At 43.7% G+C, this 16,684-nt stretch overlaps 1 protein-coding gene across 1 annotated transcript; it reads right to left on the bottom strand.

Annotated features, from left to right (window-relative positions):
- Positions 1-2,114: 2,114 nt before the first annotated feature.
- On the bottom strand, positions 2,115-12,790 carry ebp (EBP cholestenol delta-isomerase). The gene is made up of 5 exons (XM_035760442.2): positions 12,571-12,790; positions 6,905-7,232; positions 6,652-6,688; positions 2,996-3,126; positions 2,115-2,593 (listed from the first exon to the last, which is right to left on the bottom strand). The coding sequence occupies exons 2-5, from the start codon at positions 7,230-7,232 to the stop codon at positions 2,379-2,381; spliced, it is 711 nt and encodes a 236-aa protein (XP_035616335.1). The 5' UTR covers positions 12,571-12,790; the 3' UTR covers positions 2,115-2,378.
- Between the last annotated feature and the right edge of the window lie 3,894 nt (positions 12,791-16,684).

Below are 16,684 nucleotides of genomic sequence, written 5' to 3'. Positions count from 1 at the left end.
TGCACTATCGTTGCTGCACTATCCTTGCTGCACTATCCTTGCTGCACTATCGTTGCTGCACTATCGCTGCTGCACTATCGTTGCTGCACTATCCTTGCTGCACTATCGTTGCTGCACTATCGTTGCTGCACTATCGCTGCTGCACTATCGTTGCTGCACTATCGTTGCTGCACTATCGCTGCTGCACTATCGCTGCTGCACTATCGCTCCACACAGCTAACCTGCAAACTTTTAAACTTTTCAATCTTTCATGATGAGTTAACCAGCACATAGAATATCCAACTAGATACAGTGCATTTCGGAAAGTATTCAGACCCCTTGACTTTTTTCACATTTTGTTACGTTACAGCCTTATTTTATAATATATATATATATTTTAAATCCTCAATCTACAGACATAATGACCTCATAATGAGCAAAAACAGGTTTTTAGACTATTTAATAAAAACAAAAAGCAGAAATACTATTCAGACCCTTTACTCAGTATTGTTGAAGCACCATTGGCAGCAATTACAGCATCGAGTTTTATTAGGTATGATGTTACAAGCTTGGCACACCTGTATTTGGGGAGTTTCTCCCATTCTTCTCTGTAGATCCTCTCAAGCTCTGTCAGGTTGGATGGGGGGCGTTGCTGCACAGCTATTTTCAGGTCTCTCCAGAGATGTTCTTTTGCGTTCAAGTCCGGACTCTGGCTGGGCCACTCAAGGACATTCAGAGACTTGTCCCGAAGCCACTCCTGCGTTGTCTTGGCTGTGTGCTTAGGGTCGTTGTCCTGTTAGAAGGTGAACCTTCTCCCCAGTCTGAGGTCCTGAGCACTCTGGAGCAGGTTTTCATCAAGGATCTCTCTGTTCTTTGCTCCATTCATCTTTCCCTTGATCCTGACTAGTCTTCCAGTCCCTGTAGCTAAAAGACATCCCCACAGCATGATGCAGCCACCACCATGCTTCACCATCATGGTGCCAGGTTTCCTACAGATGTGACACTTGGCATTAAGGCCAAAGAGTTAAAAATGTATTTCTTCAGACCATTGAATCTTGTTTCTCATGAACTTAGAGTCCTTTAGGTGCATTTTGGCAAACTCCAAGTGGGCTGTCATGTGCCTTTTACTGAGGAGTGGTTTCCGCCTGGCCACTCTACAATAAAGGTATTGGTAGTTTATTAGGATCCCCATTAACCGTTGCAAAAGCAGCAGGTACTCTTCCTGGGATCCACACAAAACACTAAAACATGACATAATACAGAACATTAATAGACAAGAACAGAACTACATTACTTTTTTTTTTTAAGGCACACGTAGCCTACATATCAATATATACACAACCTATCTAGACCATAAAGGCCTGATTGGTGGAGTGCTGCAGAGATGGTTGTCTTTCTGGGAGATTTTCCCATCTCCACAGAGGAACTCTGGAGCTCTGTCAGTCACCATCAGGTTCTTGGTCACCTTCCTGACCAATGCCCCGATTGCACAGTTTGGCCAGGCAACCAGCTCTAGGAATAGTCTGGGTGGCTTCAAACTTCTTCCACTTAAGAATGATGGAGGCCACCGTGTTCTTGGGGACCCTCAATGCTGCAGACATTTTTTGGCACTCTTCCACAGATCTGTGCCTCGACACAATCCTGTCACTGAGCTCTACGGACAATTCCTTCAACCTCATGGCTTGGTTTTTGCTCTGACATGCACTGTCAACTGTGAGACCTTATATAGACAGGTGCCTTTCCAAATCATGTCCAATCAATTGAATTGACCACAGGTGGACTCCAATCAACTTGTAGAAACATCTCAAGGATGATCAATGGAAACAGGATGCACCGGAGCTCAATTTCAAGTCTCATAGCAAAAGGTCTGAATACTTGTGAATAAGGGATTCCCGTTTTTTTTAATGTATACATTTCCAAACTTTTCTAAAAACCTGTTTTCGCTTTGTCATTATGGGGTATTGTGATGTCATTATGGGGTATTGTGATGTCATTATGGGGTAGTGTATATAGATTGATGAGGAAAACAATTAATTCAATCCATTTTAGAATAAGGGTGTAACATAAACAAAATGTTGAGAAAGGGAAGGGGTCTGAATACTTTCTGAATGCATTGTACACAACAGAGTCAAGCACCACGTCGTCATATGTTTAATCAGTTTAGAAAAAAAGGGAAAATTCACATTGCATAATGCCACCAAATTATGAAAAATATTCAATACAAACCACATACATGATACAGCGTATCTATCAACATTATTTTGTTTGGTCAGTTCACAAACACTACTATTATTAATCAGAGTTAAAAGTATCTACCTTCCTCCGTCTAGCTACTTTGATTTTTTTTTTTTTTGAATAGCCTCCCACCCCTCTGCTGCTCTCCCACCCACCCCTGCTCATCAGTTGGTCTTCTCCTTCTGGGCCAGGTCAGTGTGTGTCTGGGCCTGCTGCAGGTGTCTCCATGCATCCAGTATGAGGACCAGAGGAATGATGATCCACAGGATGTTCATGAAGACAAAATAGAACCAAAAGTACAGAGGGTGACCCATCTGACTGTGGCTGTACCCATCACGGTGCTCAGTGTAGAAATACAGCACCGCCCCATACAGCTGACCTGGAGACAGAGGACAGGGGTTAAGACACACAGAACTGTGTAGAGATACAGCACTGCCCCATACAGCTGACCTGGAGACAGAGGACAGGGGTTAAGACACACAGAACTGTGTAGAGATACAGCACCGCCCCATACAGCTGACCTGGAGACAGAGGACAGGGGTTAAGACACACAGAACTGTGTAGAGATACAGCACAGCCCCATACAGCTGACCTGGACACAGAGGACAGGGGTTAAGACACACAGAACTGTGTAGAGATAAAGCACCGCCCCATACAGCTGACCTGGAGACAGAGGTTACCTGACCTGGAATAAGATAATATAATGTCAGCCTTAAAAACACACAGATCAGAATCAGCTCATAGGGCCCCCCCCCCCACGGAACTGTATCAGTGTACCTACCAAGAGAGACCATGAGTTGCAGGACAAAGCGGTATGGTTTGTTGGCCAGGAAGGCAAACACTGTCCACAAACTCAATGGACCCCAGAACCAGGCTGTTACTGTCTCCATACACACCGTGAAGTTATCAGCTCTACACAGAGAGGGAGGAGATGAGGGAGGAGGAGAGTGATTGAACAGGAGGAGAGAGAACACTCAGCAGTTGATTGAATTGTTCTCAGACTACAGTTACTAAACAAAAATATAAACACACAAAATGTAACAATTTCAAAGATTTTACTGAGTCACAGTCCATATGAGGAAATCAGTCAATTGAAAGAAATTAATTTGGCCCTAATCCATGGATTTTGGGAATACAGATATGCATCTGTTGGTCAGACACCGTACCTTAATAAAAAAAGTAGGGGTGTGGATAAAAAAATAAAAACATGTCAGTAGTGCTTTGAAAGGCTGGTCAAAGATCATATCACTTCCTCGACACACTCCACCCTCTCCAATCACCTCCTCGACACACTCCACTCTCTCCAATCACCTCCTCGACACACTCCACTCTCTCCAATCATCTCCGACACATTCCACCCTCTCCAATCATCTCCGACACATTCCACCCTCTCCAATCACCTACCACCCCGACAGATCACCTGACAACGCACTGAACAATGCCCTTACCCACCTGGACAAAAAAAAATGCATGTGTGAGGATGCTGTTCATCGACTACAGCTCAGCCTTCAATACAATAGTGTCAGCTCATTACAAAGCTCACAGCCCTGGGTCTGAACTCCTCCCTATGCAACTGGGTCCTGGACTTCCTTACGGGCCGCCCCCCAGGTGGTGAACGTAGGCAACATTAACCCCTCCACAACACTGGAGCCCCACAAGGGTGCGTCCGCAGTCCCCTCCTGTACTCCCTGTATACCCATGACTGTGTGGCCTCACACAGTTCCAACTCCATCATCAAGTTAGCTGACGACATGACAGTAGGTCTGATCACCTCCATTTGTTTTTACACTGCTGCTACTCTCCTTTTATTATCTATGCAGTCACTTCACCCCTAAATACATGTACAAATTACCACTAACCTGTACCCCCGCACACTGTACCCCCGCACACTGACTCTGTACAGGAATCCCCTGTATAAAGCCTCGTTATTGTATAGTCTTACTTTATTATATTTTACTTTATTTGGTAAATATTTTTTTAACTCTTCTTGAACTGCACTGTTGGTTAAGGGCGTGCGAGTAAGTATTTAACAGACTACATGTATTCAGGGCATGTGACAAATAAAGTTGGATTTAAAGATCACAGACCCCCCAATGTTCACAAAATCAAAAGTCAGTATCTGGTGTGTATCTCCTCATGGACTGCACCAGATTTGCCAGTTCTTGCTGTAAGATATTACCCCACACTTCCACTAAGGCACCTGCAAGTTCCCGGACATTTCGGGGGGGAATGGCCCTAGCCCTCATCCTCCGATCCAACAGGTCCTAGATGTGCTCAATGGGATTGGGATCCGGGCTCGTCGCTGGCCATGGCAGAACACTGACATTTCTGTCTTGCAGGAAATCATGCACAGAACGAGCAGTATGGCTGGTGGGTCATGTCATGCTGGAGGGTCATGTCAGGATGAGCCTGCAGGAAGGGTACCACATGAGGGAGGAGGATATCTTCCCTTTAACGCACAGCGTTGAGATTGCCTGCATTGACAACAAGCTCAGGCCGATGATGCTGTGACACACCGCCCCAGACCATGACAGACCCTCCAACTCGATCCCGCTCCAGAGTACAGGCCTCGGTGTAACGCTCATTCCACCGACCATCACTCCTGGTGAGACGAAACCGCGACTCGTCAGTGAAGAGCACTTTTTGCCAGACTTGTCTGGTCCAACGACGGTGGGTTTGTGCCCATAGGCTCGTAAGCATTCATTCAAACAGCACTTTCCTGCATTTGCCAGCAGCTCTTCGCTGTGCTTCAAGCATTGCGCTGTTTATGACATAAAGCCTCTCAACTCCCGAGTTTAGGCTGGCAATACTATAGTGCCTATAAGAACATCCAATAGTCAAAAGGTATATGAAATACAAAAGGTATAGAGAGAAATAATCCTATAATAACCACAACCTAAAACTTCTTACCTGGGAATATTGAAGACTCATGTTAAAAAGGAACCACCAGCTTTCATATGTTCTCATGTTCTGAGCAAGGAACTTAAACGTTAGCTTTCTTACATGGCACATATTGCACTTTTACTTTCTTCTCCAACACTTTGTTTTTGCATTATTTAAACCAAATTGAACATGTTTCATTTATTTGAGGCTAAATTGATTTTATTGATGTATTCTATTAAGTCAAAATAAGTGTTCATTCAGTATTGTTCTAATTGTCATTATTTCAAACCATAATCAGTCAACCTCTAATCCCCATATTGTTACTTATTCTCTTGCTCTTTTGCACCCCAGTATCTCTACTTGCACATCAACAGCTGCACATATATCACTCCAGTGTTAATGCTAAATTGTAATTATTTCGCCTCCATGGCCTATTTATTGCCTTACCTCCCTACTCGTCTACATTTGCACGCACTGTACATAGATTTTTCTATTGTGTTAATTTAAAAAAAAAAAGTGTTCATTCAGTACTGGAGCACACGGTTGTACACTTCGACCCAGAGCATCCCAAACATGCTCAATGGCCATTATCATGCTGAAACATGAGGCGATGGCGACAGATGAATGGTATGACATGGTATGGGCTTCAGGAACTCGTCACGGTATCTGTGCATTCAAATTGCCATTGATAAAATGCAATTGCGTTCGTTGTCCGTTCGTTGTCCGTAACTTATGCCCACACCATAACTCCACCATGGGGAACTTTGTTCACAAAGTTGACATCAGCAAACCGCTCGCCCACACGACACCATAGACTGTCTGCCATCCGCCCGGTAGAGATGAAACCGGGATTAATCCATCTGGAGTACACTTCTCCAGTGTGCCAGCGGCCATCGAAGGTGAGCATTTGCCCAATGAAGTCTGTAACGACCCTGAACTGCAGTCAGGTCAAGACGACGAGCATGCAGTTGAGCTTCCCTGAGACTGTTTCTGACAGTTTGTGCAGAAATGCTTCAGTTGTGAAAACCCACAGTTGTATCAGCTGCCCGGGTGGCTCGTCTCAGACCATCCCACAGGTGAAGAAGCTGGATGTGGAGATCCTGGGCTGGCGTGGTTATACATGGTCTGCAGTTGTGAGGCCAGTTGGACATACTGACAAATTCTCTAAAATAAACATTGGCTTACAGTAGAGAGATGAACATGAAATGCTCTGGTGGACATTCCTGCAGTCAGCATGACAATTGCACACTCCCTCAACTTGTGGCATTGTGTTGTGTGACAAAACTGCACAATTTAGAGTTGCCTTTCATTGTCCCCCGCACAAGGTGCACCTTTGTAATGATCATGCTGTTTAATCAGCTCATTGATATGCCACACCACAAATGTGTGCACAAAATTTGAGAGCAATACATTGTGCGTATGGATGATTTCTAGGATTTTTTTTATCTCAGCTAAAACAGACCAACACTTGACATGTTGCATTTATATTTTTGTACAGTATAAAAAAAGAAAACGACAGTAAAATAAATAAATAAATAAAATAAAAAAACTTACATGACATATCGGCTGTCTCCTCTGGAGTACTCCTTCCCTGAGGACAATGAGAGAAGACAACGTTCTGTTAGTTACATTCTGCTTGTTGTGGATTCTCATTTCCTTTTTCTTGCAGTAGGAGGGTTCTAGAAGAGAATGGAGGTTCTACTGGATGGTTCTAGTACTACTAGGTTCTAGGTTCTACTAGAGAGTCCAAGGTCCTAGTAGTGAATGGAAGTTCTACCATAGGGTTCCAGCACTAGGTTCTACTTACACAGCTGAGACAGGAAGCTCTGGTCTGAGGGGATGACATCATAGTACAGAGAGAACCATCCCTCAATGACCCCGTGGATGAACCCACAGACAGCAAACCAGCAGATAGCCAGCCGCCTGGCCACCCTGAACTCCTGACCACGGCCATCCCTGGCCCACTTCCGGCCCGTCAGGACCCAGGTGGACAGCAGGAAGAGACCCGACACAGAGAAGAGGAAGGACAGGATCTCATGCATTGACCTATCGTTCGCCACGTAGCCTGGGATGGACAGGTCCCGCGGCCAATAGGGGTGGGGGACGCCAGCGGCTCGGACGGGGCTTTTCGCCATCTGCCAATCAGTGAGACATGTTACCAGCTGCCCATTCATAGAGGCTAGGGCTATTTTCCAATTCTCGATCATTCTACTGAAGTGTGCACTCATTCACTGCCTTACATTACATTTAAAACACTGGATTGGTGAAAACGTAACTGGAGAGAGTTTCCACCATATTGTTCACACACCAGTTTCAACAGTGAAGAGGCGACTTCGGGATGCTGCAAAGAAAAACCCATATCTCAGACTGGCCAATAAAAAGAAAATATTAATATGGGCAAAAGAACACAGACACTGGACATCTGGGCAAAAGAACAGACACTGGACAGAGATATGGCTTTTTCTTTGCAACTCTAATTAGAAGGCCAGCATCCCGGAGTCACCTCTTCAAGGTTGACGTTGAGACTGGTGTTTTGCGGGTACTATTTCATGAAGCTGCCAGTTGAGGACTTGTGAGGCATCGGTTTCTCAAACTAGACACTAATGTACTTGTCCTCTTGCTCAGTTGTGCAACGGGGCCTCGCACTCCAATTTCTATTCTGGTTAGAGCCAGATTGCGCTAATCTGTGAAGGGAGTAGTACACAGCGTTGTACGAGATCGTCAGTTTCTTGGAAATTTCTCGCATGGAATAGCCTTCATTTCTCAGAACAAAAATAGACGAAAGAAGAAAGTTCTTTGTTTCTGGCCATTTTGAGCCTGTAATCAAACCCACAAATGCTGATGCTCCAGATACACAACTAGTCTAAAGAAACCCTGTTTTATTGCTTCTTTAAATCAGCACAACAGTTTTCAGCTGTGCTAACAATTTCAAAAGGGTTTTCTAATGATTAATTAGCCTTTTAAAATTGTAAACTTGGATTAGCTAACACAATGTGCCATTGGAACACAGGAGTGGTGGTTGCGGATAATGGGCCTCTATACGACTAGGTAGATTCCATAAAAATATGTATTTTAAAATCAGCAGTTTCCAGCTACAATAGTAATTTACAACATGAACAATGTCTACACTGTATTTCTGATCAATTTGATGTTATTTCAAAATGGACAAAAAAGGTGATTTTCTTTCAAAAACAAGGACATTTCTAAGTGACCCCAAACTTTTGAACAATAGTGTAGGTCCTGGATGTCAGGAAGCTTGGCCACCGTAATCTACTGGGCAGACTACCCTCTGTAGCACCTTATGCCGAGCAGTCTGATGCCGAGCAGTCTGATGCCGAGCAGTTGCCATACCAGGCGGTGATGCAAACGTTCAGGACGCTCTCGATAGTGCAATTGTATAATTGTTTGTGGATCTGAGGACCCATGCCAAATCTTTTCAGTCTCCTGAGGGGGAAAAGGTGTTGTCGTGCCCTCTTCATGACTGTCTTGGTGTGTTTGGACCATGATAGTTTGTTGGCGATGTGGACACCAATGAACTTGAAACTCTCGACCTGCTCCACTTCAGCTCCGTCGATGTTAATGGGGGCCTGTTCGGACGGGGCTGTAGTCCTATAGTCCATGATCAGCTCCTTTGTCTTGATCACGTTGAGGGAGAGGTTGTTTTCCTGGCACCACACTGTCAGGTCTCTGACCTCCTCCCTATAGACCGTCTCATTGTTGTCTGATCACTGTTGTGTAATCAGCTAACTTAATGATGGTGTTTGAGTCGTGCAGGAGGGCACTGAGCACACACCCCTAAGGGGCCCCAGTGATGAAGATCAGCGTGGCAGATGTGTTGTTGCCTACCCTCACCACCTGGGGGCGGCACATCAGGAAGTCCAGGATCCAGTTGCAAAGGGAGGTGTTTAGTCCCAGGGTCCTTAGCTCAGTGATGGGCTTTGAGGGCACGATGGTGTTGAACGCTGAGCTATAGTCAATAACTCCCAAGTTGCACAGCGGTCTAGGGCACTGCATCTCAGTGCTAGAGGCGTCACTACAGACCCTGGTTTGATTCCAGGCTGTATCACAACCGGCCGTGACTGAGAGTTGCATAAGGTGGTGCACAATTGGCCCAGCGTCGCCCGGGTCCGGGTTTGGCCAGGGTAGGCTGTCAATGTAAATAAGAATTTGTTCTCAACTGACTTGGCTAGTTAAATAAAGGTTAAATAAAATAAAAATAACAGCATTCTCACATAGGTGTTCATTTGTGGGAAAGGGCTAAACTTGTCGTTGCACATCTCACACTACAAGAGCATTGCAGATTGTGCCGATAAAATCAAAAGTTTGGAAATATCTGGACTGCTTAAAGACGAGATCGGTAGCACCCAGATTGCATCTCAGTCCCGCTTACATTAAACAAGCGCCGGAGACGGTTGCGTGCCCCGAGTAAACAGACATTGGGATTTTGTATCCGATCTCAAACTTGTCTGGGACAGAAACTCTACCAAAATCGTATAGTGAAAGTAGATTTTTTTTGTTTTACTACAGAAATGACAGGGTAGCCTACTCAACTGACACTGCCAAACAGATCAATAAAAACGACGTTGTCTGATCCATATAATAGGCGACGAGAAAGGGAGACACAAATAGAAAATGACTTCCATCTAACCTGGAGGAAAAAAACAAAAACGGCACCGACCCAATGATAAAGACCTTGAATATGCACACCTACTGGGGATATTCAATTTAATTTTAAATTTTTTTTTATTTTTAATTTTACCTTTATTTAACCAGGCAAGTCAGTTAAGAACACATTCTTATTTTCAATGACGGCCTGGGAACAGTGGGTTAACTGCCTTGTTCAGGGGCAGAACGACAGATTTGTACCTTGTCAGCTTGGGGGTTTGAACTCGCAACCTTCCGGTTACTAGTCCAACGCTCTAACCACTAGGCTACGCTGCCGCCCCAATGTTCTCCGCTGGTGCCAATACAACAGGCTACTAGTTTGCTCATTTAAGTTAAGAAATTTGATCACAGCAACAGTCATTTGCTTTCCACCATTGTATTGTAAAGAAACAGCAGGGAGCAGGTCTCGACCCCTCAACCTTCCGAGGTCCGGTGCGCTAAAGCATGCTCGTGCGGCAGAGTCGATTTCCGCGAATATAAACCCAGGGTCGTTACACTACTCCCCCATTTCAAAGAGCGCGTCCTCGCGCTAGCTTGTGACTCTACGTCTTACAGGAACGCGCTCACCGGCCAAGCACACGCCCTGTCGTGGATGGGAGGTCCAATCACTTCTGACACCAATGTAATGACCTGACTAGATCATAAAGGAACAATTGTCCAGACAGAGGGTTGAGTTTACGAATTGACGGTTTAGTAACCCAGCTATACACAGGCTACTGTTTGGCCGTAGCACCACGTCAAATAAACGAAAGATACCCCACAAGCCAGCCGTGACCTTCTCTTGTAAAGCCCAGACGTAAGAGAGAGAACAAAGGCTGAACCTGGTCTTATCTTCCAATGCTCCATCCCCCTGCCCAACCCCCCTCCACTCCACTCAGCCAACCGCCAGGATGCCCGGCATCAGAACATTCCAGGCATTCCCGTGATTGGCAGATAGCAGGTTTATTGGCATGTCGGACCCCCCCCCCTGGGTACTGGTAAGTACACTGCTCAAAAAAATAAAAGGGAACACTTAAAACAACACAATGTAACTCCAAGTCAATCACACTTCTGTGAAATCAAACTGTCCACTTAGGAAGCAACACTGATTGACAATAAATTTCACATGATGTTGTGCAAATGGAATAGACAACAGGTGGAAATTATAGGCAATTAGCAAGACACCCCCAATAAAGGAGTGCTTCTGCAGGTGGTGACCACAGACCACTTCTCAGTTCCTATGCTTTCTGGCTGATGTTTTGGTCACTTTTGAATGCTGGCGGTGCTTTCACTCTAGTGGTAGCATGAGACGGAGTCTACAACCCACACAAGTGGCTCAGGTAGTGCAGCTCATCATTGCGAGCTGTGGCAAGATGGTTTGCTGTGTCTGTCAGCGTAGTGTCCAGAGCATGGAGGCGCTACCAGGAGGCCAGTACATCAGGAGACGTGGAGGAGGCCGTAGGAGGGCAACAACCCAGCAGCAGGACCGCTACCTCCGCCTTTGTGCAAGGAGGAGCACTGCCAGAGCCCTGCAAAATGACCTCCAGCAGGCCACAAAAACGTGGAGGCCACACACACTACTGAGACTCATTTTGACTTGTTTTAAGGACATTACATCAAAGTTGGATCAGCCTGTAGTGTGGTTTTCCACTTTAATTTTGAGTGTGGCAGGGTAGCCTAGTGGTTAGAGCGTTGGTCTCGTAACCGGAAGGTTGCAAGTTGACAAGGTACAAAATCTGTAGTTCTGCCCTTGAACAGGCAGTTAACCCACTGTTCCTAGGCCGTCATTGAAAATAAGAATTTGTTCTTAACTGACTTGCCAGTTAAATAAAGGTAAAATTAAAAATAAATAAAAATCCAGACCTCCATGGGTTGATAAATTTAATTTCCATTGATAATTTGTGTGATTTTGTTGTCAGCACATTCAACTATGTAAAGAAAAAAGTATTTAATAAGAATATTTCATTCATTCAGATCTAGGATGTGTTATTTTAGTGTTCCCTTTATTTTTTTGAGCAGTGTACAACACAACCACCTACTAGCCTAACACATAACACACAGCTGTCTGTGTGGGTCGCTACAGTATTTTTAAATATTGCAATATGCTAGGCTGGGTCTCTCTGCTTTTCACTGACAGTCTCAACTCAATGATCTATTTTGGTATTTACTTTCTGGTGTAGTAGCCGATTTTGAATTATTTTATTTATGTATAGACTATTTTTGTCAATTGAATTGACTTAATGGACACACCGCCTATGCCTTCTAATGTGGCATAAACACAACCAGTCATCTGATGGTCAAACAATCACTAAACAAAGCAGCTCCTGTAGACTACCCTCGCACGTTAGTCCACTTACAAAATCATTTCAACATCCAGACCCCAACAGTGCACTATGCACCCGCAATTGGATAAATGGGGAAAAAAACATGATACAAAACACCTACGTGAATTGTAACATTACCCGCCTTGACAAAATGTAAGCGTTCTCCTCAAACCACAACGCAATGTGGGGTTTATACCAGCCGGTTTCCAGTCAACTCGCACATTTTTCATGCGGCTGACATGCAGTTGTTAAATAATGGTATAATAGCCTATATATTTGTGTTGTATTAAATTGTGATAGGCTCACGCTTTACCGGAATCGCATACTCCAACATTTTATTTTTTGTTGCTGGGACGCCATACCGGACCGCATTACCTCGGAGTGTCCACTCGGCTTTACTGGCACATCCATTTTAACCGCTAAACTCATCATCATTCCGACAGTGAAAGCTGTCTTGAGTAATTTAATTTGGTATAATTTCTCTGTGTAACGTTAGCCAACTTACTGCGAAGGTAGAGATGAAGACGCTAGCTAAAGCTGATTAGAGAAGCCAAGTTCCTCAAACCTCGATTTCCAATGGGACGAAAGATCTGACAGAAATATGAGATAGATATTCCTACAGGTTCCACTCAGCTACTTTATTCCTACTCCAATCAGGTGGATACATAGAAAATCATTCAGACAGACTTCGGCACTTCCATTTGTGGCTCGGGAATAAGGGGTTAAACGTAGGCGGACCCTTGTGATAACAATAGCCAATCAAACAGCTAACATTATGTGCCGAAGCCACACACGTGAGATTTTAGAAACTGTCGATTGGTTAGCCGTCTCGGAACATGGATGTTGTCACAAGTCGTCGGCCAATGAAATGTATCACAAACATCACACACGGAAGTGTGACAAGTTACCGTCAACGAATGAGTCAAATGAACAAAGCTGATGTGTGAATGTCCTAAAGTACTAAAACCATATTGATAAACTATTTTGCTAAATGCTGTAGTTTCAAAGAATATGATACGGTCGTTTATGAAAAATAAATCTCCAAATCGTGTCAGGGATTATAGAACGGTGGTCTATTCCTCAAATTACCACCTGCTAAATCTATGAATTGAAATGCCTATTTACTCTGTTCCATCTCATTGCTCAATCCACTGTTTTATCAGCCCAGCTAGAAAAGTTATACACTTCATTTCCACGAAAAAAGCATCTAGACTCCTAATTGCTTTTCAACAGCGGAATTTTGAATAGTCGTTGCTGTCTGTCTCTCCGACATTTGCAACATTGTTTTAATGTTGAAATTCGATCTCCACCTGCACTATTGTAAGGGATAAATCTATATTTACTGAAGTGTTACCTGGAGGAAAATGGGGGCGGTCATGCTTTTTCAGTTTCTGCCAATTGGAGGTTTTACTATTTTTTAAATCTATTCCAGGGGAGGGTCATGTAATTTTGTGACATTTATATATTTGCCAGTGTTTTAGACTTAGATGTTTATTAGGCTATATATTGATGTGTGCCGGATGCCGCACCTCGTCTCTGAATCTCTGCTGGGCGTATCAAGTGTGCCTATAGGCTTTGTAGAGTGGTCTCAATCAAATGATCCATAGCCTATAGGCTATAGACTACAAAGTGTATGCTCGGATAAGCAGAGAGAAAAGTTATATTTCTAAGATAGCTGCTGGGATGGTGTAAATAAAACTAGGCATCATTACACACCGCAATGGATATTCCAAGTCTGAGCCTGGCATGCTCTGCTCTTGCTGATCGCAAACGTTTTTGTGTGCTGCCTAACCAATGGCTGTTCTGTGTAGGCTTAAGGTGGAGGTTCAGGAGGAGAGTCAACGGCTTCTTCCGGGAAAAAAATAGAATAGGCCTTCTCCAAAATATGCACTATCTTCAGTGTGGACTAGACTTTAGTACATGTTCTGTTCAATTCTAACCCTAACCCTAACCCTAACCCTAACCCTAACCCTAACCCTAACCCCTAACCCTAACCCTAACCCTAACCCTAACCCTAACCCTAACCCTAACCCCCCCTAACCCTAACCCTAACCCTAACACTAACCCTAACCCTAACCCTAACCCTAACCCTATCTTCAGTGTGACTAAGACTTTAGTACATGTTCTGTTCAATTCTAACCCTAACCCTAACCCTAACCCTAACCCCTAACCCTAACCCTAACCCTAACCCTAACCCCTAACCCTAACCCTAACACTAACCCTAACCCTAACCCTAACCCCTAACCCTAACCCTAACCCTAACCCCCTAACCCTAACCCTAACCCTAACACTAACCCTAACCCTAACCCTAACCCTATCTTCAGTGTGACTAGACTTTAGTACATGTTCTGTTCAATTCTAACCCTAACCCTAACCCTAACCCTAACCCCTAACCCTAACCCTAACCCTAACCCTAACTCTAACCCTATCTTCAGTGTGGACTAGACTTTAGTACAGCCTATGTTCTGTTCAATTTTAGAAGGAAAGTGCAAAGATAAGAACGAGGACCGTAATGAAGGTGCCAGGTTTCCTCCAGACGTGACGCTTGGAATTCAGCCAAAGAGTTCAATATTGGAATCATCAGACCAGAGTATCTTGTTTCGTATGGCCTGAGAGTCATTTTGCTTTGTCATTATGGGGTATTGTGTATAGATTGATGTGTAATAATAACAATTTAATCAATTTTAGAATGAGGCTGTAACTTAACAAAATGTGAAAAACGTCAAGGGGTCTGAATACTTTCTGAATGCACTGCATATATATGTTTATATATGATTTATTTAGAATTCAAGGCACACTTAACCAGCATGGCTCCCACAGCAATCAACAGTGATACACCATCCCATCTGGTTTGGGCTTAGTGGGACTATCATTTGTTTTCCAACAGGACAATGACCCAAATCACTTCCAGGCTTTGTAAGGGCTATTTGACCAAGAAGGAGAGTGATGGACTGCTGCATCAGATGACCTGGCCTCCACAATCACCCAACCTCAACCCAATTGCGATGGTTTACAGCAGTGCTCAGCATATGTGCAAACTCCTTCAAGACTGTTGGAAAAGCATTCCAGGTGAAGTTAGTTGAGAGAATGCCAAGAGTGTGCAAAGCTGTCATCAAGGCAAATGGTGGATACTTTGGAGAGTCTCAAATATAAAATATATTTGATTTGTTTAACACTTTATTTTTTTATGTATTTTTTATTTCACCTTTATTTAACCAGGTAGGCTAGTTGAGAACACCTTTATTTAACCAGGTAGGCTAGTTGAGAACACCTTTATTTAACCAGGTAGGCTAGTTGAGAACACCTTTATTTAACCAGGTAGGCTAGTTGAGAACACCTTTATTTAACCAGGTAGGCTAGTTGAGAACACCTTTATTTAACCAGGTAGGCTAGTTGAGAACACCTTTATTTAACCAGGTAGGCTAGTTGAGAACACCTTTATTTAACCAGGTAGGCTAGTTGAGAACACCTTTATTTAACCAGGTAGGCTAGTTGAGAACACCTTTATTTAACCAGGTAGGCTAGTTGAGAACACCTTTATTTAACCAGGTAGGCTAGTTGAGAACACCTTTATTTAACCAGGTAGGCTAGTTGAGAACACCTTTATTTAACCAGGTAGGCTAGTTGAGAACACCTTTATTTAACCAGGTAGGCTAGTTGAGAACACCTTTATTTAACCAGGTAGGCTAGTTGAGAACACCTTTATTTAACCAGGTAGGCCAGTTGAGAACACCTTTATTTAACCAGGTAGGCCAGTTGAGAACACCTTTATTTAACCAGGTAGGCTAGTTGAGAACACCTTTATTTAACCAGGTAGGCTAGTTGAGAACACCTTTATTTAACCAGGTAGGCTAGTTGAGAACACCTTTATTTAACCAGGTAGGCTAGTTGAGAACACCTTTGATTTAAACCAGGTAGGCCAGTTGAGAACACCTTTATTTAACCAGGTAGGCTAGTTGAGAACACCTTTATTTAACCAGGTAGGCTAGTTGAGAACACCTTTATTTAACCAGGTAGGCTAGTTGAGAACACCTTTATTTAACCAGGTAGGCCAGTTGAGAACACCTTTATTTAACCAGATAGGCCAGTTGAGAACACCTTTATTTAACCAGGTAGGCCAGTTGAGAACACCTTTATTTAACCAGGTAGGCTAGTTGAGAACACCTTTATTTAACCAGGTAGGCTAGTTGAGAACACCTTTATTTAACCAGGTAGGCTAGTTGAGAACACCTTTATTTAACCAGGTAGGCTAGTTGAGAACACCTTTATTTAACCAGGTAGGCCAGTTGAGAACACCTTTATTTAACCAGGTAGGCTAGTTGAGAACACCTTTATTTAACCAGGTAGGCTAGTTGAGAACACCTTTATTTAACCAGGTAGGCTAGTTGAGAACACCTTTATTTAACCAGGTAGGCCAGTTGAGAACACCTTTATTTAACCAGATAGGCCAGTTGAGAACACCTTTATTTAACCAGGTAGGCCAGTTGAGAACACCTTTATTTAACCAGGTAGGCTAGTTGAGAACACCTTTATTTAACCAGGTAGGCTAGTTGAGAACACCTTTATTTAACCAGGTAGGCTAGTTGAGAACACCTTTATTTAACCAGGTAGGCTAGTTG

The sequence above is a fragment of the Oncorhynchus keta genome, unplaced genomic scaffold, assembly GCF_023373465.1.
Source record: "Oncorhynchus keta strain PuntledgeMale-10-30-2019 unplaced genomic scaffold, Oket_V2 Un_contig_2736_pilon_pilon, whole genome shotgun sequence".
Lineage (NCBI taxonomy): Eukaryota > Metazoa > Chordata > Actinopteri > Salmoniformes > Salmonidae > Oncorhynchus > Oncorhynchus keta.
The sequence above is the reverse complement of the archived record's forward strand: the minus strand, read 5'-3'. Positions and strand labels throughout refer to the sequence as shown.